The sequence below is a fragment of the Oncorhynchus tshawytscha genome, linkage group LG02 (assembly GCF_018296145.1).
Source record: "Oncorhynchus tshawytscha isolate Ot180627B linkage group LG02, Otsh_v2.0, whole genome shotgun sequence".
Classification (NCBI taxonomy): domain Eukaryota; kingdom Metazoa; phylum Chordata; class Actinopteri; order Salmoniformes; family Salmonidae; genus Oncorhynchus; species Oncorhynchus tshawytscha.
Window position 1 is genome coordinate 64636025 of NC_056430.1, and position 26675 is coordinate 64662699.

Sequence of the window (26675 nt, forward strand, 5' to 3'; positions counted from 1 at the left end):
CCCTTTGAAGAGGGGGATGACCGCGGCAGCTTTCCAACCTTTAGGAATCTCGGATGATACGAAATAGGTTGAACAGGCTAGTAATAGGGTTTGCAACAATGCTGGTGGATAATAACATTTTCCCACTTCTAAAATGTAGGCTTTAGAAATAGCTCAAGAGAAAGTGCTTCTCCAACTCTGCTCTCTTCAAACAACATCTAGCATATTGGCTGATACAGCCAAGTAATACAATATAAGGGCCATGTGAGAATCTCTGGAAATCTCACCTATTTCCTAAGTAATTTTTGTGCTTTTGATATTGCCTTGAGAGGATCATGGCTGGCGTGATCTGTCACATATGCCTAAAATACCATTGCGGGACTGCAGTTGGGTTTGGTACCAGTTCTTGCGGTAGCAGTCAAGAAAATATGATGGTTATTATATCAATATTTGCACAAAAAAGTGTTTCCACCACCATTTCTCGCATAATTAATTTTACAGACACAAAAAGATCCCACCTTGTCTATTTTTATGTTTTGTCGACATTTGGAAAGTTTACCGACATTTGCTGTTTCCATCAGGCCTGTCGTGAATCTTTTTTATCTGACATTTGCTGTTTCCATCAGGCCTGTCGTGAATCTTTTTTATCTGACATTTGCTGTTTCCATCAGGCCTGTCGTGAATCTTTTTTATCTAACATGTACTTAACTCTCATAAAAAGGTTAGATGGAAACCTGGTTAGAGAATAATAATAATAATAATAATAATTATTATTCTGATAAAGGAAAAGTGACCTTTTCACAAAACAGAACCATACAAAGTAAAAACAAATGTTTAACATTGTGGAAATTATAACAAATTAGTGAAGGGAATTCAGAAATGTATGAAAATGCAACAACAAAAAAATCAGAAAAGCGAGAGAAAGAGAGCTCCATTTGAAAACCACTTACAATGTATTTGTTGCCACACTAGGATCATGCACTCCTCCTGAAGCATATTTAGAGCTTTTGTTATTCCAAAACATTAAATACAGTCATCCTGTCTTAGAAATATATAGTGATATAATACTAAGACCGTATTGCCCAGTTCTACATCCAAGTTTTGTAAGTAATCTCATAACAGCATATAAGACTGAGAAGAAATCAGACAGACAAAATGACAGTAATAACTAAACAATACGCCTCCACAGATGGTTTGACAAACTGAAACCACATGAAACTCTGTGGAACAACTCAAGACCGTTCGATGGTAGCATTTTATGAAAGGAACCATTTCACACATTCAAAAAAGCAGACACGTCTGACAGGCTGCTCCTGTTTCATTGTAGACTTTTACTGGGGACAATGCAACCTGTCAATCATCAGATCACGGTTTATTTAAAGATAACTGTGTAGAATAACCCTAAATGCACAATCATTAGCTATCCTTCTCTGACCCTCCTCACCCCACCCTCTTCCTCCTCACCCCACCCTCTTCTTCCTTCCTTCGTTTTACAGATCCCATTTGCAGAGAAATGAATGAGTCATCCCACTTTAGGGTCGTCTAAGGTTTGCTCACTGCAGTTGCATTACACTGCACAATATACATTTATTATTTCCTTAACTTGCTGGCTACTGGAAATATATCTATCAATAAATATACTTTTCTCCCCAAAAAATGGTCTGTCCCTGAATATGCATATTGTCAATACATCCGGTAATTTCTAAATCAATAATGTTATTGTCTGCATTGTGGGCAGAATTTGATATCTCAGAATCTATAATGCGCGCTGTGCTTTATACAATTTGATTTCTTCTTGTCAATATTTCAATCCAAAGCGCTGGGGAGATTTCTCCATGTTATGTAGTTTAATAAGAGAAACAGTCCTACTAAACAAATGGCAAGGGATTGTGATACTGGTTCTCTATTGGGTTAACTGTCTCAACTGAATCTCTGCTTCATTGTGATGGCACTATTGGGATCTATCTGATCTCTGTTACTTCGGATCTACTTGACTTTTACCTTCCCATCTCATGAACAGTGTAAAAGCCCCGAGCACGTCCCCATTCTCATCGACGGGGCTGTACTGGAGCAGGTTGAGAGCTTCAAATTCCTTGGTTGTCCACATCAACAACAAACTAGATTGGTTCAAACGCACCAAGACAGTTGTGAGGAGGGCACGACAAAGCCTAATCTCCCTCAGGAAACTAAAAATATTTGCATGGGTCCTGAGATCCTCAAAAGGTTCTACAGCTGCAACATCGAGAGCATCCTGACCGGTTGCATCACTGCCTGGTACGGCAATTGCCTGGCCTCTGACCGCAAGGCACTTCAGAGGATAGTGCGTACGGCCCAGTACATCACTAGGGCAATGCTGCCTGCCATCCACCGCCTCTACACCAGGCAGTTTCAGAGGAAGGCCCTAAAAGACTCTAAAAGACCTAAAAGACCCCAGCCACCCCGGTCATAGACTGTTCTCTCTACTACCGCATGGCAAGCGGTACCGGAGTGCCAAGTCTAGGACAAAAAGGCGTCTCAACAGTTTTTACTAACAAGCCAGAAGACTCCTGAACAGGTAACCAATGGTTACCCGGACTATTTGCATTGTGTGCCCCCAACCCCTCTTTTACGCTGCTGCTACTCTCTGTTTATCTTTATATGCTTAGTCACTTAAACTATACATTCATGTACATACTACCTAAATTGGCCCGACCAACCAGTGCTCCCGCACATTGGCTAACCGGGCTTTCTGCATTGTTTCCCACCCACCAACCCTTCTTTTTACGCTTCTGCTACTCTCTGTTCATCATATATGCACAGTCACTTTAATATCTACATGTACAAACTACCTCAATAAGCCTGACTAACAGGTGTCTGTATGTAGCCTTGCTACTCTTTTTTTCAAATGTCTTTCTACTGTTTTATTTCTTTACTTACCTACACACACACACACCTTTTTTTGGCACCATTGGTTAGAGCCTGTATGTAAGCATTTCACTAAGGTTTACACCTGTTGTATTCGGCGCACGTGACAAATAAACTTTGATTTGAAAAGCAATGTTTCTCGGTAAATATCAGATCAAGTATTATGAGCAATGTGGTCATTTTTCTGCATTTCACTAATGTTTTGTGGACAGAACATTTCACCCTATGCTGTGCTGTGCTGGTTGTACCTACGTCTAGTGTTGTCTGTCTATGATAATGAGGTGTCTGTGTTTCCTCTCCTCCAGACCCTCTGTCCATGAGTCCACAGAAAGCCCTGGAGACCATCGGAGCCAACCTGCAGAAGCAGTACGAGAACTGGCAGCCCCGGGTGAGTTCACATGGCCCCCATGTTCTCCCTCTCCCACCTCAGTGACCTTCCACCCACACACACCAGTCTGTACCTGTACGTACTGTGTTGTGGATCCCTGTCTCGCTAGTCTCTAGACTGGCTCCTATATGGCTTGGAGCTATGTGTCCCACGCGTGCACATAAGCAAACGCACTTAAACACACCAACACATACCATCACTCACTCACTCTCACTCTCTCTCTCTCTCTCACTCTCTCTCTCTCACTCACTCACTCACTCACTCACTCACTCACTCACTCACTCACTCACTCACTCACTCACTCACTCACTCACTCACACCGTCCCACCCCCCACCTGTGCGTCCCTTTTCTCAGTGTCGGTATGGGCTCTCTGAGTAGTTGGATCTGTTCTCTCTGAAGTGGAGTTGTGTGTTTGGTGTCACTGAAGTGAAGATGCGTTGGCTGTGTAAGCCCATAACTAACTTAGTGCTCTTAGTGTCGATATGTTAGACACTTACAGCAAACTTAGTATAGTTAGGATATTGTGTGTGTATGGAGTGTACTGGCATTCTGTGTACAGTGTGCGTGTGAGTTCACAAAGTTTGTGTGTATGTGAGAGCGAGCGTGTGTACTGGCAGCTAACGCTATCCTTCCCCAGCAGTGAGCAAGGGCCTCTCCTCGTGTCTGTAACCTGTCTGTGGCTAAGAGCTCAGAGCTGGAGCAGATGGCTGGGGCTACCCTCACCTGTATCTCCTAAACACCCACTGACACAGGGGGAGCACAGAGAGCATGAGTATGTGAGAAGTATGGAAAGGAGATTTGAGCGTGGGAAGGACAGTAAGTAGAAAGGAGAAGGAGAGTGTGAAGAGGGAGAGTGAAACAGACCAGCTGAGTGTGGGCTGAGTGAGCCAGAGGTCAGAACCAGATGGTGGGAGAGAGAAGGAGCGGGGGAGTGTGAAAGCATTCAGTCTCTTTCAGCCTCAGGACTTATGCTTACTGCTAGGCCACAGACCAGAGACCACTTCTGGCCACAGACCTCTCTGTATGCTGTAACTAATAATACCAGCACTGAGCTGAACTTACCCTCTTACCTGTCACGCTCTGACTCTGGGTTCATGTCAAAACCACTGTTTGTTCATGAAAATGAAATTGGACCTAAAATAACCTTGTGTTTTAGATACATCTAAATATACAAGATACAGTATCATTTACAGTTGAAGTCGGATGTTTACACACACTTTGGTTGGAGTCATTAACTCGTTTTTCAATCACTCCACAAATTTCTTGTCAATAAACTATAGTTTTGGCAAGTCGGTTAGGACATCTACTTTGTGCATGACACAAGTAATTTTTCCAACAATTGTTTACAGACATTATTTCACTGTATCACAATTCCAGTGGGCCAGAAGTTTACATACACTAAATGGACTGTGCCTTTAAACAGCTTGGAAAATTCCAGAAAATGCCATGGCTTTAGAAGCTTCTGATAGGCTAATTGACATAATTTGAGTCAATTGGAGGTGTACCTGTGGATGTATTTCAAGGCCTACCTTCAAACTCAGTGCCTCTTTGCTTGACATCATGGGAAAATCAAAAGAAATCAGCCAAGACCTCAGAAAAAAAATTGTAGACCTCCACAAGTCTGGTTCATCTTTGGAGCAATTTCTAAATGCCTGAGAATACCACGTTCATCTGTACAAACAACAGTACACAAGTATAAACAACAGTACACAAGTATGAAATAAAATATTCTCTATTATTCTGACATTTCACATTCTTAAAATAAAGTGGTGATCCTAACTGACCTAAGACAGCTAATTTTTAATAGGATTAAATGTCAGGAATTGTGAAACTGAGTTTAAATGTATTTGGCTAAGGTGTGTGTAAGCTTCTGGCTTCAACTGTACATGTAGCCATTGTAACTAATAGTCTTCACTTTTGACTTTCAATGATAACCTGAACCACAATGTGAGTACAACCCTGTTGTACAAAATCAACTGTCTTCCTTCCCGTGTTCTGAAAACTAGAATGGCCACCTCGTTGGTACTTAATCAGTTACTTCCAAGCCCAGGGCCTGTACTGCCCATGTTTGGAGGGACTTTCTCCAGTGCCAGACTAACCTGTCATGTCTCTCTCTCTCTGTTTGCTCATTGACCCTCCTGGCCACTGTCACAGAACACTGAGAGAAGGCTAAATACTGACCTGGCTGCTGCCCAGAGCCCAGTCTTTACTCTGTCGCTCTCTCAGGGAGTGTTACAGTTGGACAAGAGCATGGTTTGATGGACTACTGTGTTATGGACTAAACACTATTTCCTGGCTTGGAGTCTGTAGTGTGCCCAGCTATGGCACATTATCCCACATTTGTCCCTCTGGTCTGTAAATTATTCACGTGGCCTATTTTTGTCTCTGGTTCCCTTGGAATGTAGCTAGTGCACTGTAACAGATTTAGCCACCAATGTCCCACCAGTGTATCTATCTATTTAGCTATACATTCATGGCTGTGTGTTAAACCCTTGCTTGGGTATTACATTAGCCTAGCGTAGCGTTACATTGCTAATTTAGCCCAACATGTTAAACTACAATACTTCGTAATGGCTGTACTGGTGCACTTTAGGCCTATTCGGTCCCCTTGGCTATCATGGCATATCCAAGAGCAGCCTAGCATAGCCTGACCTAGTGCTAGCGAAGCATGCTGCCAGTTGCTCATTATTGATAAAGAGTCTGAGTGAAAGTGACACCAGACTCCTGGCACGGCGGCACTGCAGAGGGACAAGGGGCTAATCTCATCATGATCTATCACCCCGCCAGCCCACGCTGACTGACTGCTACACAGGCCCAAAATAGACACTCACAGACGCTGGGAGGCCTGGGCCAAAACCGTTGGCAGTTTCTATACCTGTACATGTCCTACCTATATGCTATTCCTTTCCTATTCAATACTTTGCACAGTGATACACATGCATATCAGTGAAGGCTGCACAGGGGAGGGCAGCTCATAATAATGGCTTGAACGGAGCGAATGGAATGGCATCAAACCATGTGTTTTGATGTATTTAATACTATTCTGCTCCAGCCAGTGCCACGGGCCCGTCCTCCCCAATTAAGGTGCCACCAACCTCCTGTGACTCATACGTACAGACAAATATACACATGCTCACAAGCCCACTCGCACGTGACACACAAAGACGACCATCTGCGGTGAACTGGGATTGACACTTTCATCGCATCTCGTCTAATCATCTTCAAAGTTCTCCTCGATATCTCGCCTCCACACTAAACCGGTGTTGGGCCTCTGCTCTGCCTCTGATTGGGTTCAGTGGGTGCATTGCTTTACTAGTCTCCTCTCCTCTAGAGCTCATCCTCACCTAGCTAACCCGCTCCCCGCTTCCTAATGGGCCCTCGTTAATATTTTATTATTTCTTCTTCACTGCTAAACACAAACCAACCACCGCTAATGGCAGAGAAGGGAGAAGTGCAACTCCCCACACTCCCACAGCTATGTGCATAGTAGGCGGTTGCTGCTGTAGCTCGATTTGTGCTGGCGCTGCACGACTCCTATGCAATCGATAATGATGTAGCCTACATGTTTGTATCAACGTTGTATTGCCGTCAAAATGTGACAGCTTGCATAACAACTGCCAGGCGTTTCTTAACTCTTGGCTTTGAAGAGTAAAACATGACAGATTAGTCAGTGCACAGATTACAATTGCTCACTTGTGGTTTGCTCACCAGTCTTTTGACTTAAAGGAGTTACCAGTTCCGCTATACTGTGGATGTGGATTCAACTGAGAACTAGCATCGCATTCAGTTTCATGACCGTCTCATCTGTGTTGAAGCCACTCTTTGCTCTGTTCTCTCTTTCTGTCCCCGTTTGCCTTATTCCTACCCTTCCTGTCTCTTTCATGTTTCTTTTTTTCCCATGGCACTTTCTCAACCTCTTTCACCCTATTTCATATCATGCATTCCTCTTCCCCCTTTTCTTTCTCACGAGACAGTTGGTTAGAATTATTGATTTGTGCCACATGTCATAGTGGAGATTCTCCCCTCTCCTCTCCACTGGCTGAGATGAAAGCTCCTGTTTTTAAAAGCAGCAACATTGTCAGAATGCCATTACCTTTTTAACAGCCCTGTGGCAGAGAAGACTGGCTGAGCAGAGCCGGTATGACTTCTCTGCATGGCTGAATTACCCTTCCACTCTCTCTCACCCTTTCTCTAACTCCCCATCTGTCTCCCCCGTAACTTTCTCTTTCTATCTTTGAGCAGTTTTTTTCTGCGATCACTGGCACTGGCTGTAGATCTGAGTCCCTGCTGTCCAGTAGAACGCCTTCTACATTATTTATCAGTGTTCTAAAACACTGCTCCTGATTGGGTTTTAGATTCTCTTTTATTACCCGGACTGTGTTGAGATCTCAGCGGGGGAGAGAGAACAGCGCGTGAAAGGGATGAGGTGTTGGGTGACTGAGCTCACGTGATCTTGACAGTCTAACTCACGTTCCATAGTTTATGGTGTGGATGATTGTCTGGCCAAATACAGAGAGGAGTTAAAATTTGGAATGCTAATATCTTCAGAACAAAGTGAAATTCACATCTTCACATGCAGAGATGGTGTTCCCTCTCCCAATGCTCAATGATTTGCCTACCCCTTTAGGCAGGACATCACAAAGTATTCAAGCTAGGGGAAACTAGCATATAACATGTGGAGATTTCCTACCAGCCCCTCTGGATTGGGGTGGGGTGGGGGGGACCATTTGGCACACAGGAAGATGTATGGTTGTCTACTTCCCTTGGTCAGTGGCCGATCCATAGATCGTCTCTATAAACAACGTGGTAATGAGCTGAGGCTCCGGTCAAGGCAATGGGATCCCTATGGGAGAGAGAGGAGCCAGTTCAGAGCAGTATCGATCAGCTCTCTGCCTGCTGATCACCTTCATAAATATCATAGGAAAGACGACTAGAGATCTATAGATGATCTGGTGGTGGTGGTCACAAACGTTTAGTACAGATCAAGTGTCGATTTGTATGTTCTAGTACAGTACATTGATCCCCTTTTGAAATGTAAACTTAGTGAACAAAACAATAGGATCACCTTCCTAATATTGAGTTGCACGCCCTTTTGCCCTCGGAACAGCTTCAATTCGTCGGGGCATGGACTCTACAAGGTGTGAAGCGTTCCACGGGGATTCTGGCCCATGGTTACTCCAATGCTTCCCACAGTTGTCAAGTTGGCTGGATGTCCTTTGGGTGTTGTACCTTTCTAGGTACACTGTCACGTAGAGTAGGCCAGATGGCTAAACTGGATAACCTAACCTCTATAAAAATAAAAAGATGGCGGAACCGCAAAAGTTCTTCTGTGCAAAGGTGTTTATTTACAAGTGATTCCGGAACAGAAAACAACAGTACTGCCATCAACGTCTACCTTATGGGACAGCTTAACAACAATGCTGCCCCATCCACAGCTCAATCCAAAAAATCCCCCTTAGAGACTGGAGAGAGGCTCCTTTTGTAGGGCTAGCCCCTCCCCTCAGAACAATTAACCCTAATTAATTAATCAATTAACAATACAAACCTACATTTTCCATGAACTAAACATACTAAAGGATATACATTGCAACACGGTTTTAAACAATATCACAACATAACATTTACAACATTACATCATTACTGACAATATCTTTCAATATGCCCATATGCATTAATGAGCCATTTGGGACAGGCACTATAAAGCCAACCCAATTCCCTTAGCTCGGGTCCTTTTCCAGCATACCCAGAAGCTACAGAGATGGAGAGAGAGGAACAGAACAAACAAACAATGCGCTCATCCACAACATTGATAAGTATAATAATTATTGTATCTCTCAAATATGAACATTGACAAGTGTGAAATGCATGCACCAAGACAGAAGTTAAATTGTGTGTCGACCCACATTGTTAACTTATGGTATAATGGCGCAGGGAGGAGTGATGAATATGTGTGTGCGTTAAAGAACCAAATGCTGCCCGCGGCCAGTGACGGACTTCTACGTCACATACACACAGGAAACTGTTAAGTGTGAAAAGCCCAGCAGCGTTGCAGTTCTTGACACACTCAAACCGGTGCGCCTGGCACCTACTACCATACCTCGTTTAAGGTGCTTAAATCTTTTGTCTTGCCCGTTCACCTTCTGAATGGCACACACAATCCATGTCTCAAGGCTTAAAAATCCTTTAACCTGCCTCCTCCCCTTCATCCACACTGATTGAAGTGGATTTAACTAGTGACGTCAATAAGGGATCATAGCTTTCATCTGGATTCAGTTAGTAAGTCTGTCATGGAATGCACAGATGTTCTTAATGTTTTGGTTTCTGTATATTTGTGAGCTATAGAAAAACAATACAAATCATAGTCAAATGCAAAGATTATATAGAATCCAGGTTGTTCATCAGTGGTCTTCTCAAAGGCACTGTTTTTTAAATTTTCTTTCATCACATTCCTATCGACCAGGGCTGTTCAATTCTGGTCCTTCTGGTTTTTTTTGTTCGTACTTGGTAGTTAATTGCACTCACCTGGTGTCCCAGGTCTGAATAAGTCCCTGGTTCGAAGGAGATGAAGAAAACCGGAAGTGTTTGGGCCCCCCAGGGCCGACATTGAAGAGAAGGAGCATAGATTTTTCTGTGTACTGTTGGACTGGTCAATAGCCTTGAGCAAATACATTAGACATATGATGGTCGATGTCTTGATTTTATTGCCTGTTAATAATTATTGAGAGTGAGTGGCAGTGTGCTCTCCTGTGTAGGCAGGCGTGAGCTGGAGATCGTGTCATGTGAGTTGACCGCGAGTGACAATTGTTAGTAAGACCTCGCATCATCTCGGTAAGCAGAGTGAGTGAGGGCTGTGTGACACCATTGCAGTGTGTGTATGACTGTGTGTGACTGTGTGGGAGGGGTTTCAGACTGCTCGCTCCATGTCATAAAAGTCATGAACAGGCTGAATAGTTTGACAGAACAAATGAAAGTGGATTGGGTTATTACAGATTTCTATGACAGAACTGGCGGGGGGGGGGGCAGCATAGGTATGAGTGAGTTTGTGTGCGTCCGCTGCCTGATTTTGTGTGTGTGTGTGGTAGGCAGAAGATGGTAATTGTGTGTTTGTGTAATGATTGTTGGCTGTGTCCTGCTGCTCCCCACAGTTTCAGTGACTCCTCTCTCAGCTGCTGCTCTAGTCATGTTTCTGTGTCAGCGATGTTCAGGGACAAATGGCCAGTGTGGCACTATTATTAAAATATGCTGGCCGCGTGCGTGTGTGAGCGATCCCGTGTCTGTCTTGTGTGTGTCATTTGGCAAGACCCATTGGAGCCCAGCCATGGAGAGGATACAGACTACAGAGCAGGAGGAGAGACCCACAGGAAGACAGGATGGGACTAAGGACAAAGAAATGAATGCTGCTTCACTTCCTACGCTTAACTTAATCTAAAGTTATTCTATCTATGTGTAAATGACTGTGGATGGATCTGTCTGGGCTCCAACTTTGCGTGTGCAAAACTGTAATTTGTGTGTTAGGCAAGGCTTGAATAGGACTGTGACGGTCATGGAATTTTGGATTACTCTAATTAGCCTGCCAAATGACTGGAGTCACTGTAATAGCTGTTCAAAAGCAAAACATCTATATATACATTTTTTTGCAACCCTTCGGTAGTCTTTAACATTATTTTTTATTTACATACACTCTATTATTATTTGGTAGCATTGTCTTTAAGTTGTTTAACTTGGGTCAAATGTTTTGGGTAGCCTTCCACGAGCTTCCCACAATAAGTTGGGTGAATTTTGGCCCATTCCTCCTGACAGAGCTGGTGTAACTGAGTCAGGTTTGTAGGCCTCCTTGCTCGCAAACGCTTTTTCAGTTCTGCCCACACATTTTCTATAGGATTGAGGTCAGGGCTTTGTGATGGCCACTCCAATACTTGACTTTGTTTTCCTTAAGCCATTTTGCCACAACTTTGGAAGTATGCTTGGGGTCATTGTCCATTTGGAAGACCCATTTGCGACCAAGCTTTAACTTCCTGACTGATGTCTGGATGTTGCTTCAATATAGCCACATAATATTCTTTCCTCATGTTGCCATCTATTTTGTGAAGTGCACCAGTCCCTCCTGCAGCAAAGCACCCCCACAGCATGATGCTGCCACCCCCGTGCTTCACGATTTGGATGATGTTCTTCGGCTTGCAAGCTTCCCCCTTTTTCCTCCAAATATAACAATGGTCATTATGGCCAAACAGTTCTATTTTTGTTTAATCAGAGCAGAGGACAAAAAGTACGATCTTTGTCCCCATGTGCAGTTTCAAACCGTAGTCTGGCTTTTTTATTGCGGTTTTGGAGCAGTGGCTTCTTACTTGCTGAGCGGCCTTTCAGGTTATGTGGATATAGATACTTTTATACCTGTTTTCCTCCAGCATCTTCACAAGGCCCTTTACCGTTCTGTGATTGATTTGCACTTTTCGCACAAAAGTAAGTTCATCTGTAGGATGAACCAGACTTTGGAGGTCTACATTTTTTTTCTTGAAGTCTTGGCTGATTTCTTTTGATATTCCCATGATGTCAAACAGAGGCACTGATTTTGAAGGTATGCCTTGAAATCAGAAGCGTGTAAAGCCATGACGTCATTTTCGGGAGTCTTCCAAACTGTTTAAAGGAACAGTCCATTTATTGTATGTAAACTTCTGACCCACTGGAATTGTGATACAGTGAAATTATCTGTCTGTAAACAATTGCTGGAAAAATTACTTGTGTCATGCACAAAGTAGATGTCCTAACCGTCTTGTCATAACTGTAGTTTGTTAACAAGAAATTTGTGGAGTGGTTGAAAAACAAGTTTTAATGACTCCAACCTAAGTGTATGTAAACTTCCGACTTCAACCATACATGCAATACTCTCCAGTGCCTTCTGAAAGTGTTCAAACCCCTTGACCTTTTTCCAAATTTTGTTACAGCCTTATTCTAAAAATTCCCAAGCAATCTACACACAGTACCCCATAATGACATAGCGAAAACAGGTTTAAGTTCATTCGCTTAGGTCACTTGTTTTGCCCATTCTAACATTCATTCCAACACTAACTGCATGACTCTCTGCTTTATATAGCAAGCCATGTCCTCGTGACTCACTGTCTGTAGGCGCGATCCATTTTTGTGACTGGAGTGGTGTACCAAAAAAAAAAAAACTGGCCTGTCTATGAGTGTATATATTTTTCCCGGCTATGACGTTTAAAAAAATGTAATCCACATGTCACAGTTTTGCTTCCGTCCCTCATCTCCGCAACCTGGGCTCGAACCAGGGACCCTTTGCACACATCAACAACTGACACCCTCGAAGCATCATTACCTATCGCTCCACAAAAGCCGTAGCCCTTGCAGAGCAAGGGAAACCACTACTTCAAGGTCTCAGAGCGAGTGACGTCATCGATTTGAAACGCTTTTAGCGCGCACCCCACTAACTAGCTAGCCATTTCACACCGGTTACACATGACCGTCGGATACACGCTTATACCGTAATTGGGCCTAACTTGAAATTAAGGGTGTCCTGTCGTCCCAGGAAACATGAGACACATTTTCTTTATGTTCAAAACAGACTGGGACAGTTCTGGGACAATGGATCTAAAGTTAATACAGTGCATTTGGAAAGTATTCAAACCCCTTGACCTTTCCCACATTTTGCATTACAGGCTTATTCTAAAATTGAATAAATCGGTTTCCCCTCAAACTACACACACTACCCCATTTTGACAAAGCAAAAGCAGGGTTTTAGAAATTTTTGCAAATGTTTTACAAACAAAAAAAATTCAATTACATTTACATAAGTATTCAGACCCTCTACTCAGTACTTTGTTGAAGCACCTTTGGTAGAGATTACAGCTTCGAGTCTTGGGTATGGCGCTACAAGCTTGGCACACCTGTATTTGGGAAGTTTTTCCCATTCTTCTCGGAAGATCCTCAAGTTCTGTCAGGTTGGATGGGGAGCGTCGCTGCACAGCTAGTTAAAAAAAACTTCCTTGGGCTAGGCTTCCCGTCACCCGTCGACAATTTCCGGTGAAATTGAAGGGCGCGCAATTCAAACCAATAATCGTAAAAATTATGGATATTTAACATCTAGGTACATACAAGTGTCTTATATCGGTTAAAAGCTTAAATTCTTGTTAATCTAACTGCATTGTCCGATTTACAATAGGCTTTGCAGCGAAAGCATGCCATGTGAATGTTTGAGGATGGCGCCCCAGATCAACACATTTTCCAACCAGCACAGGCTACATAAAATCACACACAGCGATTTAAATAATCACTTACTTTTTGAAAATCTTCCGCTGATTTGCAATCCAAAGGGTCCCAGGTACAACATGCATGATCCTTTTGTTAGATAAAATCCTTCTTTATAATCCCAAGAAGTCGGTTGGCGCCATCGATTTGAGTTCAACTTGTAGACAAAGGAATCCAAAAAGCTACCGCTAAACTTTGTTAAAACAAGTCAAACTACGTTTTTATTTCATCCTCAGGTACCCTAAAATGTAATTAAACTATAATATTTAATACGGAAAGAAGTATGTTCAATAGAAAAGTAAAATTAGCAAGTTCTCATCCTCTTCGTTGCGCATCCACAGACTGATTTCCAACTGTGACTCCCAGTACCAAAACTCCACTCTTCCTCGGTTGGAAGAAACCAGCCTGAAACTTTTAACGAAGACTGTTGACATCTAGTGGAAGCCATAGGAATTGCAATCTGTGAGCTGAAGTTGCATAGGGACCATAGTTTTCCATTGAAAGAGCATGGGATCTCAAAAAGAAATAATTTCCGGTTGGATTTTCTCCTACCATATCAATTGTTATAGTCTCAAACATAATTTTAACATTTCTACAAACTTCAGTGTTTTCTATACAATGGTACCAATTATATGCATATCCTGGCATCTGGGCCTGAGTAACAGGCAGTTTACTTTGGGCATGTCAGTCAGGCGGGAATTCTGAAACTTGTTAGGGCTTGGGTCCTTGTTAAGGTCTAGATGTGACACTTGGCATTCAGGCCAAAGAGTTCAATCTTGGTTTTATCAGTCCAAAGAATCTCGTTTCTCATGGTCTGAGAGTCTAGGTGCCTTTTGGGAAACTCCAAGCGGGCTGTCGTGCCTTTTACTTAGGAGTGGCTTCTGTCTGGTCACTACCATAAAGGCTTGATTGGTGGGGTGCTGCAGAATTGGTTGTCCTTCTGGAAGGTTCTCCCATCTTCACAGAGGAACTCTGGTTTTTGCTCTGACGTGCACTGTCAACTGTGGTACCTTTTATATAGACAGGTGTGTGCCTTTTCAAATCATGTCCAATCAATTGAATTTACCACAGGTGGACTCAAATCAAGTTGAAGAAACATTTCAAGGCTGATGAATGGAAACAGGATGCACCTTAGCTCAATTTCGAGTCTCATTGCAAAGGGTCTGAATACTTGTGTAAATTAGATATTTCTTTATAAATAGCTGTTCACTTTGTTAATATGGGCTATTGTGTGTAGATTGATGAAAACTTTTCATTTAATCCACTTTAGAATAAGGTCTGTAAATGTAACAAAATGCATTAAATGGGAAGGGGTCTGAATACTTTCCGAATGCACTGTACAATCATGGTTTTATCTGAAAATGTTAAAACACAACGGGGCTGATGGAACACATCAGAACTTTAAACTTAATGTTAATAAACTATTATTTCTTCTTCTTCTATTATTTCTTCATTAAACTCACAGCAATGCACACACAGCAATACGCACAAATGTTCCACAATACAAGTAGCGGGAATGCACTGTTCTAATGGGCACCTGATTTGAAAACCAAGAGAACTTTAGAGAAATGCTGCTTTCAATGGCACACGAGGAAGTGTTTATAAAATAATTCAATGTTTCTATGGTCAGATTTTGTCTAAGCTAATTTGAAGCAAGGTAAGACCTGCCTCATAATATGAAGTAAAACATTCAAGTTTCAAACATAAATAGTTTGAGATTTGGTTACTCAGATTGGTGATGTGTGGTGCACAACAGCCATTGGCCATTTGATCTGAACTAGTATGTGGACACGATCAAGCCTTAACACAATGTTATTGTTTGCCGCAGGCAATGTGCTTATATCACCTTTGTAGTGTAGGCTAATTATTTACGTACATTTATGCAAGTTAATGTGAGTCATGCATTCGAAGGATGACGGCTAAAACTATCGTTGTCCCGTTTGGCCTTTCCCATCCCATTCAGACTGAAGAGCTGATACACAGAAGCTGTAGAAAGGCCAAAGTCCTCCACCGTTCGTTCACCACAACTCTCCAAGTCTCAACGCCTCTCGTTTCCAAGCCTCTTTCTCTGCTGCCCCCTCTCCTCCCACTCTCCTCTACCTGGCCATCAACCTCTCCATTCCTCTCGGCACCCTCAGCCCTCGTTTCAACTCTGTCTGCCTGGAAATGGCATGAACATGTAGCTACTTTATGCATAGAGTTGCCTGTTAGCATTTGCCTAGAGATAGTACTAACAATTTCAAATCAAATTTTACTTGTCACATACACATGGTTAGCAGATGTTAGTGCGAGTGTAGCCAAATGCTTGTGCTTCTAGTTCCGACAATGCAGTAATAACCAACAAGTAATCTAGCTAACAATTCCAAAACTACTACCTTATAGACACAAGTGTAAGGGGATAAAGAATATGTACATAAAGATATATGAATGAGTGATGGTACAGAGCGGCATAGGCAAGATACAGTAGATGGTATCGAGTACAGTATATACATATGAGATGAATAATGTAGGGTATGTAAACATTATATTAGGTAGCATTGTTTAAAGTGGCTAGTGATATATTTTATATTTCCCATCAATTCCCATTATTAAAGTGGCTGGAATTGAGTCAGTGTGTTGGCAGCAGCCACTCAATGTTAGTGGTGGCTGTTTAACAGTCTGATGGCCTTGAGATAGAAGCTGTTTTTCAGTCTCTCGGTCCCAGCTTTGATGCACCTGTACTGACCTCGCCTTCTGGATGATAGCGGGGTGAACAGGCAGTGGCTCGGGTGGTTGTTGTCCTTGATGATCTTTATGGCCTTCCTGTGACATCGGGTGGTGTAGGTGTCCTGGAGGGCAGGTAGTTTGCCCCGGTGATGCGTTGTGCAGACCTCACTACCCTCTGGAGAGCCTTACGGTTGTGGGCGGAGCAGTTGCCATACCAGGCGGTGATACAGCCCGACAGGATGCTCTCGATTGTGCATCTGTAGAAGTTTGTGAGTGCTTTTGGTGACAAGCCGAATTTCTTCAGCCCCCTGAGGTTGAAGAGGCGCTGCTGCGCCTTCTTCACGATGCTGTCTGTGTGGGTGGACCAATTCAGTTTGTCTGTGATGTGTACGCCGAGGAACTTAAAACTTACTACCCTCTCCCCTACTGTTCCATCGATGTGGATAGGGGGGTGTTCCCTCTGCTGTTTCCTGAAGTCCACAATCATCTCCTTAGTTTTGTTGACGTTGAGTGTGAGGTTATTTTCCTGACACCACACTCCGAGGGCCCTCACCACCTCCTCCAATTTGGTAGTCTCGCAACTTTTCAACACCCTCCACTGTTCTTAATGTCAAACTGTCTGTCTGGCCCACTCTACCCATTCACTCTGTCTGCTAAGCTGGTCTGCAACTACGAATTGGGTTGTGTTCCATCTTTTAAGCCTCCAATTCTCAGCCTCCCAATGTGCCAGTCCCACACTAGTCCCACACTGTAGCTCATCTCTGCCGTGTCTTCACTATACACCGTATGGAAGCATCCATCGTGAGTGTCTGTATTTGGCATTAGTAATACATGGGATTTCTGTGCGATCTAAAAACTTGGATTCATTTATTGTGTGGTTGGGTTTATTATTGAGTGTTTGTGCATTAGACTACATGTTGTTTGGAAAGCTGTTGTCATGTTTACTGGAATTACCACCCCTGCTACACTGAGGGTTTTACCATCATGCCATCTAGATGGGGTCTCGTTTTGGGTTTGAGGGGATTTTGCTTTACTGGAATCATGACATTTCCATAATCAATTTTCTCTGAAACAGTTGTTTGGGTTCCCATATGCATGTTTTACTGGGCTCTTGGTTCTAATTTTCACGTGTCCATCTTCTCTTCCTATCTGTGTTCACTGTGTCAAAACATGTCGTGTCTGTTGTTAGTTGTACTTGTGTGTAAGCTCTTGACCCACGAGTGAGTAACATGTCAGGGCTTGTAGGCCTCTGACCCACTACAACCAAGTGGATTAACTTTCCCTGACTACTTCTGTATTATGTCCTATACTGAACTGTGAGCAGTGCCAAACATGCCTGTCCTGAGCTGTTCTAAGTCTGGCCCTGTGAGAGCAAAATTGCAAGATGATGTAATAATGCTGTAATTGCATCAAATGGTGGTTTTATGCAACAGAATAAAAGGTTGTTGGAACGCTCATCTGTGTGTGTTCTACTGAGGATGGGCCTCTGGAAGATGTACGATGTCTTTGGCTGATACTGCATTCCAGAGCAGGAGTTAATGTTTTTTGTTCTTTAAATAAGGTACCAGGGAGAGACCTCGGTGGTCTACACAACTGTTGTTACAGCAGATACTGCTGTGAAATTATAAATATCTTTCATACAAATCTTAACCTTGTGACCCATTCCATACATCTGTTTGTCATGTAGACTGAAGGAGGATGGACTTTGGTATAAAATGCTGTGGCTCAAACCAGCTGGTTGAGGTGATCACTGAGAACTCCAGGGGTGGTTACTGACCAGCTCCATTACTGCACTAATTAAATAATAAAGTTGGATTGTTTTGAAGAAATCTTAGTCTATTTGATTACAATAATTCCGCCACAGCCCTCACTACACTTAGGCTAAGTCTGTGTACACTGCTTCTAAACCAGCCTCTTAAAATGCAAGCATTAGTCTGTATTGGTTAAAGCGCTACAAATAGGATTGTTAAGAATTTTTGCATGTTAATTTCAGACAATGTCCACAATATATTTCCAGTAATAGTGGAATGATAGTATTTCACAGTATCACATGCCTGAAAAAGTTGGGATTGTGATATTTGCCTAATGATTTCTCCCGCCGGATTAGGCGTCATGACAAAATGGGAAAGCTGTTTTGACTTTGGCTGTGTTTATCTAGTGGAAATCGGGTCTAGTGGCTAATGTAGAAATCAATCTGTTTTTTCCTGGTTGCAAAATTTCTACACTGTTCGCTCAATTTCAGTTTGTGAGAAAACAAGGACTGAATAGTGTAGGGCAGGGGTGTCAAACTCAAATACCCAGTGGGCCAAAATGTAAAACCTGAACAAAGTCACGGGCCAACATTGAACAAATTAACCTTTTAATATGGACCCAAACAAGTTTTGCTTTAACATTGAATATGGAACAAGCATCGCTTATTACCATACAATATATAATTTAATAGTGGAGACATGCAAAATCGAATTTCAAATGAAAAAACACATCAATGGCATTCATTTATTAAATAAATAAAATTTAAATAAAAATTGTATGCCTCTTTTCTATTTGCAGCCTTCTGATTTAAATACCAAAATAAACTTTCCACTGGCTAATAATTTTACAAATAAAATGATAATAAATCAATCAACCATTCAAGCCCATGCCTTGTAGCAAGAAAAAGTGCATAAAGAAAATGTTAATTATTGCACACTGGTCTAATCTGATGTGCCCAAGCCAGATACCTGGCATCTCTTCTTGGATGCTAGTTCATCAATGTCTGGGCTCAAGCTCTGAGCTGAAGAAATCCTCAGTATCGAGCGAAGATGTTAATCAGTCAGACGTCTCCTGTGAGTTGTTTTGGTCATCTTCATCGAGGAGAAAAGTTGCTTGCATAGATAAGTGCTGCCGAACATGGAGAGCATCTGAGCAGCTTGGGTGCGGAGCTGAGGCATTGTGTCAGGGATGAACCGTGGAAACTGTGCGGCGCCCACAGCATCATACTTTGACTTCAGCGTGTCGTTGCACTGGAGTTCAATCAGCTCCATTTGGATGTTGGTTGGTGCATTTTCCACATCAACTGCGAAGGGATTACTAAGCAGTTCAAACTTGCATTTCTGGGCATCGAAGTCGGCAAATCGCCGGCTAAACTCAGCGGCGAGAACACTGAGTTTTTCAGCAAACTGTGCGCATGGGAACACGGCGGTAGAGATCTGCGCTTTTATGGATTGGCAGCAGGGAAAATGGCAAGGGTTTCCTTGCAGCATCTGATTCTCCCACAGGCACAGTTTAGTTTTGAAGGCCCTCACTGCAGCGTACATGTCTGTGATGATGCGCCCCCGCCCCTGAAGCTGCAGGTTCAGCGCATCGAGATGGCTCGAGATGTCACAGAGAAAGGCCCGCTCACACAGGAACTTTTGCTCCCGGAGCTCTGCTGTATCCTTCCCTTTGGTTTCCAGGAATTGACATATTTCCTCACGCAGCTCGAAACATCTGTTCAGTACTTTTCCTCTGCTTAGCCATCTCACCTCTGTGTGATACGGCACGTCTGCGTATTCCGAACCACACTCCTCCAGAAAAGATTTAAACTGGCGGTGATTTAGACCTTTGGCTCTTATAAAGTTAACTACCTGTGTTACTGTGGTCATAACATGTTCCATCTTTAGGGCTTTGGCACACAGTGCTTCCTGATGTATGATGCAGTGGTAAACAGTTAGCTCACCTGCACAGTTCTCTTCCCGCATCTTCTCCCGAACCATGCCCACCAGTCCACTCTTTTTACCGCACATCGCTGGCGCACCATCTGTCGTTAATCCAACGAGTTTATCCCACGGCAGCTTTATTTCAGTTACACATTTGGAAACCTCCTCAAAGATTTCCTTTCCTGTGGTTGTGCCATGCATTGATTTGAATCCTAATAGCTCCTCCGTAACACACAGATTTGAGTCCACTCCACGGATGAAGACTGACAGCTGAGCAGTATCAGATGCGTCGCAGCTCTCATCCACAGCGAGGGAGAACGCAACAAAATCTTTTCCCTTTTCCATCAGCTGGTCATACAGATTGGTGGCAAGATCACATGTGCGATCAGCTACTGTGTTCCTGTTCAGGCTCACGTTTGAAAATGCTTGTTTTTTCTCTGGGCATACGAGGTCACAAACCTTCATCATGCACTTTTTCACGAACTCTCCCTCATTAAAGGGCCGGGCTGATTTTGCGATCTCTGCTGCCACTATATAACTAGCCTTTACAGCAGCCTCGCTTTGTGATGTGGCTTTTTTAAACATATTCTGTTGTGAAACAACTTCTTTTCATCTCCTCTACTTTCTGGCTCCTTTGAGTCATGTCCAGGTCCTTGTATTTGTCATGGTGTTTCGTTTCATAGTGTCGTCTAATGTTGTACTCCTTACTTACAGCCACGTTGACTCCACAAACAAGACAAACAGGTTTGTCTTTTACATATGTAAACAGATATTCTGCCTCCCACTTGTCCAGAAAGCTCCTGTTTTCTGCCTTTCTTTTCGCCATTTTTGGGAAGGGTTAGCTCGCTGACAGTTGTAGCGTCTATGTTGCTATGACTACTGTCAGAGGAGAGAGCGTTTCTGGGTCCTGTCCTGATTGGCGCGCGAAAACAGCAGAGCATTATGGGATTCGTAGTATTAGTGGTGAATGCGCTGTATAATACCGGCGGGCCAGCTCTAGTAGTAATTTGGTATTGTCTCGCGGGCCAAATATAATTACCCCGCGGGCCAAATTTGGCCCACGGGCCAGAGTTTGACACCCATGGTGTAGGGCATCATTGTACCATCTAAATCACTGTGAAATCCTTTCAATAACAACAAATATTGTTTTTACAGCAGTTTGAAGCTGGTCGACCAAAACCGAAAGTAAAAGGCTCAAGCCCAAGTCTCCGCCATGTTACAGGGAAATGGGATGCAGGGATGCAGGACAGCCTAGTGCTGTTGCAATTCACCTAGCTTCCCTAGGGAGAAATGCTAGGTGTAGCCTAGGGAGAAATGCTAGGTGTAGCACCTTTTTTAATAGATTCTAAGAATTTGAATAGGGCAAATTTATCCTTAATCTGTACTTAGATACAACTCTTACCTGACGTGAGCAAGAAGTTGCCGTTAATACTGTGTGACATTCAACTCAAGGTCCTCATCTCAAGTCGTGTTCAGAAACAAATGGCGTGCTTTAAAAACCCCCACAAAAAACAAACAAATGGCGTGCTTCTCAACTCAGTTGAAAGCTTTGCAGAATATTTCCATAGTCACGATTCCTTTCTTTGACACAGATGCCATCCTGACTCGCACAACATTTCACAGCATCGGTTACAACATTTTATCGAACACGTCTGCACAAACATGCAATGCCTTTCTGCAAAAGGCCTTTACATTTTCCCCATACACTAGTCTACAGCATGAGTCAAACTCACTTTGATGTCCCCTCAGCCTATTCACTGTCTGAAGATTACAAAAGCCCTTGTCTTCTTTTCTCAGAAAACCAATGTTTATTTACACAAAGAATAGTTTAGCCCTACAGGAATGAGTTTATCCGCCTTCGGATTCCACTCTCCGCTCTCTCCATCGACAATACCTTTTGACAGCTCCTCATTGGATGTCCTTGAGGTGGTGGCTGCAACGGGCGCCGCAATATGAGTGAGCATCTGGGCTTATCCACATGTCACTGGCGCCGGAGCCCATGGTAAACACAGCAACGTGTGTGCGCACACTCATGACTCACTCTAATTACGAAATGGAGCTGTTTGAATAGCTACACACACACATTCTGCAGTTGTTTCAATAGCTGTAAGTCTTCCGCCGATGTCTGTGTGTCCGGGTCGCTACATTGTTTGTATTGCTAAGGATCATGGCGCTAACAGACGCTGAAGTCGTCCTACTGATCCATTGACGAGCAAGAAAAATAAACACAAACCTAAAGCAATTACTTCATCCTCTGAGGGACATTTTTATTGATGCTTTACAGTCAAGCTACTGCTGAATGATGAGGCCTCTCTTGTTTTTTTTTTATTACATTGTACTAAGCAACCTTCAATATCACACGTTACACCAGTCTGTAACATCATGATGTCCATTCAGTATTCAAGAAGGATCAAGTCAAATGTAAGGATGGTTTGAAGGGCTATTGAATACATTTTTTTCCCACCTTTTATTTAACCAGGTAGGCCAGTTGAAAACAAGTTCTCATTTTACCACTGTGACCTGGCCAAGACGAAGCAAAGCAGTGCGGCAAAAACAACAGTAACACATAAACAAACGTATAGTCAATAACACAATAAAAAAACCTATGTACAATGCATGCAAATGTAGAGTAGGGAGGTAAGGCAATAAATAGGCCATAGAGGCAAAATAATTACTATTTAGCATTAACACTGGAGTGATAGATCTGCAAATGATGTGCAAGTAGATACTGGGGTGCAAAAGAGCAACAGGATAAATAACAATATGGGGATGAGGTAGTTGGGTGTGCTATTTGCAGATGGGCTGTGTTCAGGTACAGTGATCTGTAAGCTGCTCTGACAGCTGATGCTTAAAGTTAGAGAGGGAGATGTCACCAGCTTCAGCGGTTTTTGCAATTTGTTCCAGTCTTCGGCAGCAGAGAACTGGAAGGAAAGTCGGCTAAAGGAGGAGTTGGATTTGGGGATGACCAGTGAAATATACCTGCTGGAGTGCTACAGGTGGGTGTTGCTATGGTGACCAGTGAGCTGACACAAGGCGGGGCTTTACCTAGCAAAGACTTATAGATGGCCTGGAGCCAGTGGGTTTGGCGACAAATGTAGCGAGGGCCAGCCAATGAGAGCATACAGGTCAGAGTGGTGGGTAGTATATGGGGTTTTGGTTACAGCAGATGGCACTATGATGGACTACATCCAGTTTGCTGAGTAGTGTTGGCTATTTTGTAAATGACATCGCCGAAGTCCAGGATCGGTAGGATAGTCAGTTTTACGAGGGTATGTTTGGCAGCATGAGTGAAGGATGCTTTGTTGCGAAATAGGAAGCAGATTCTAGATTTAATTGAGGTGCACAACTAAGATGCTTTACAGTCAAGCTACAGTACTGCTGAATGACCAGGCTTCTGTTTACATTGTACAAAGAGTTTGTCTAGACTGGTCTGATGGTTTTTCTGTTGCGCCCAGAACAGCTCAGTCGAGGCCTCTTTATTGGCTATCTGTAAAGTTGCATGGGTTACGTGTGAGCCAAGCTGTTTTACCGTTTGTCTTAGTTAAATTTAAAATGTCACCTTTATTTAACCAGGTAAGCTAGTTTAGAACACGTTCTCATTTGCAACTGCGACCTTGCCAAGATAAAGCATAGCAATTCGACAGATGGGCTATGAACAGGTGCAGTGATCTGTGAGCTGCTCTGACAGCTGGTTCTTAAAGCTAGTGAGGGAGATGGGAATCTCCAGCTTCAGTGATTTTTGCAGTTCGTTCCAGTCAGTGGCAGCAGAGAACTGTAAGGAAAGGCGACCAAAGGAGGAATTGGCTTTGGGGTGACCAGTGAGATATTCCTGCTGGAGCGTGTGTTACGAGTGGGTGCTGCTATGGTGACCAGTGAGCTGAGATAAGGGGGGACTTTACCTAGCAGAGACTTGTAGATAACCTGTAGCCAGTGGGTTTGGCGACGAGTATGAAGCGAGGGTCAGCCAACGGGAGTGTATAGGTCGCAGTGGTGGGTAGTGTATGGGGCTTTGGTGGCAAAACGGATGGCACTGTGGTAGACTACATCCAGTTTGCTGAGTAGAGTGTTGGAGGCTATTTTATAGATGACATCACCGAAGTCAAGGATTGGTAGGAGGGTCAGTTTTACGAGGGTATGTTTGGCAGCAGGAGTGAAGGAAGCTTTGTTGCGAAATAGGAAGCCGATTCTAGATTTAATTTTGGATTGGAGAAGCTTAATGTGAGTCTGGAAGGAGAGTTTAAAGTCTAGCCAGACACCTAGGTATTTGTAGTTATCCACGTAGTTTGTGTTGACGTCGATTACTTGAGGCATGTATTCTACCCTCCAGATGTTGCAGTCTTTGTTACTGTACAAGAATGCACAACCTTGGTCTTGGATCAGTGCACTTGTTCTTTGTTCGATGTTCTGATAATGTAGAGAATCAGTCTATTCCCTTGTCTTTTGTCAAGGAACAGAGCTTCTAGAATGCCCCGTTTTTCAGACGAGCTCCCAGTGCATATTAAGTGTCATATTCCAATTATCCTGTGACCGAATCCTAAATATCCATCTACACTCTCCTGCTCTGGGTTGTCAAAGTGAAGAGCACGAGGCATACGCATAGCTTGGTATACCTCTGCACGACTACTCAATCAGCAGTCTTCATCAGACACATGCACTTGGTAATTTGTGCACACACACTCTTACTTCACACATCTGTCACTCAACCAGCTCCTTCTTCCAGTAGGTGCTTTGATTGCTTTTGAACCTGGGGACCTTGGCCTTTCTGCTCTCCCCAATTAGCGACTTTGGGGAGTTCTGTGCTAAGGGATCCCTAGTGTTTGTGTGTCCATCGCCTAGCTAATGGTCCCTTGTCTCCTGTCTGAAGGTTCGGCGTGTGGATGTCTGAATAAGCCACTTTCTCACAGGGCTTGTAGTAACTTCGCTGCCTTTACTTCTGTGCTCTTTATTCCAAAGTGCCGGAAAGACACTGGTTTTATGTATTGACAATTCAGTTACAGCTCATTGCCATAAGATGACATTGTAACTGACAGTTTGACAGATTTCTGTGAAATGAATATTGAATAGTACAAAAAGCTACCCTCTTGTATAGGATATCTAAGCTGTCGAAATAGCTTTTATTGCTTCATTTAGCCGACGCTCTTATCCAGAGCCACTGACAGCAGCAATTAGGTTGAATGTAAGTGCCTTTCTCAAGGGTACATCGACATACTTTTTACCTAGTTGCCTCAGGGATTTGAACCAGCAACCTGCTTCTGGCCCCGTGTTTTTCAACGTTAAGCTACCTGCCACCCAGTCTTGTCCTTGCCATTCTCTTTGCCACTGACAAGTGTATTGCGTCATTGAGATCTGTGGGCATTTTTCAATATGCATTACTACTGTGCTCCACACAATCATGCTCCCAGTGCATTCCCCCGAGGATGTTCTCTTGAGTACGTTCTTGTGAGGATGAGAGTGGAGCGCACACACACTATTTGAGAAGCACTTGCACTTCCCCTGCTGTGTTACCTCACGCTACACCTCCCAATTCACTGAACCTTCTTCCTGCCAGGACAATGGCAACAATAGAGACGAAACAAGATATACACACAGAACATGTTTTGCTTCATAACTATCAGCTAGATACAGCATATATGCATTGTAATAACGTAGCTAACCAGACAATGACCTAAAACTACTGGTATGCAAGGTACAGCAATGCCACTTCTTTGTGGGTATCTAGCTAGCTATAAACAGTAGCTAGCCAGTTAACACTTGACTTAATATGGGCTTGTGATCTACGCGCACTACAGTGGGTATTGTAGGCAGGTAAACATGCCAAAATGAACACGGCATGCATTTATTAAAGTATCAAGTTAAAATATGGTAGTCAGGCAACATTTGAGATGTGAACAGGCAACATTTAATTCCTAAATGTGTATTTTCACTCGCTACAGTGAAGATAATGGCCATCATTGATAGAAATAAAATAAAATGGCCGTTCTTATATTCCTGTGCATTCGGGTACGCATTACAAGTTCCCCCCCGTGTTCTGTTTCGCAAACTTTTATTTGGACTCACGCCGACCCTCCTGTGCTCCAATTTGGATTTTGAGAAACACCCGGTGTGTTTGTTTGATTCAAATGTGCGTTTTAAAACACCCTGTATTTGATCACACTGGTAAGACTGATCCTATTGTAATGTAGGGATGTGAGCGTCTGGCCTTGTTAGGGCTGACCTAAGGAGGTTCAGGTCTGGGGCCTGCCTGCCCTCAAAGCTGTTTACTTAGCTACAGCATCCTTCCTTCTGCAGCAGCATGCCCCTTGGGTGCAGCGTGACTCTCCTTCTCACAGTCTATTATGCGGAGCTGTGTGTGTCCATCCGTGCCTCCGTGCGTGTTTCACAATGAAGTTGCAATGTATCCTATTCTTCACACACTCTTCAGACTAACAGTTGATGTGCATCGATAAGTGACAAAAGAGACTAGAAACCCGCAGACCCAGGTCTCAGAATTGGTAGATTCTGAGTACTGTGTGTCAGGCTTTCGTGCTCTACTTTACTCACTCTTTTCACTGCCTTCCATGCCGTGTGCCTGTGACACAATTAGTAGTTGAGAGAGAGCCACACGGGATTATCTGCTTTTCACTGCTACCGGGAAATGTGACTGCGGCCTTATAGCTGATCATTAGAGCCTCTTCTTTCTCATTCCATCTTCGGTCTCCTCTCGGAAGCTTCACACAGAGCAGAGCAGGGCTTTAATTAAAACGTAAAGCCAGATTCCATC

The 26675-nt window shown here is 43.3% G+C and overlaps 1 protein-coding gene across 1 annotated transcript in view; it reads left to right on the top strand.

Annotated features, from left to right (window-relative positions):
- The window catches only part of LOC112245614 (regulatory-associated protein of mTOR-like), a 184045-nt gene that overhangs the window by 26497 nt on the left and 130873 nt on the right, over positions 1 to 26675 (top strand). Inside the window, 1 exon segment of the mRNA XM_042302607.1 lies at positions 3189 to 3271. Within this exon segment, the coding sequence (XP_042158541.1) occupies positions 3189 to 3271 (83 nt within the window).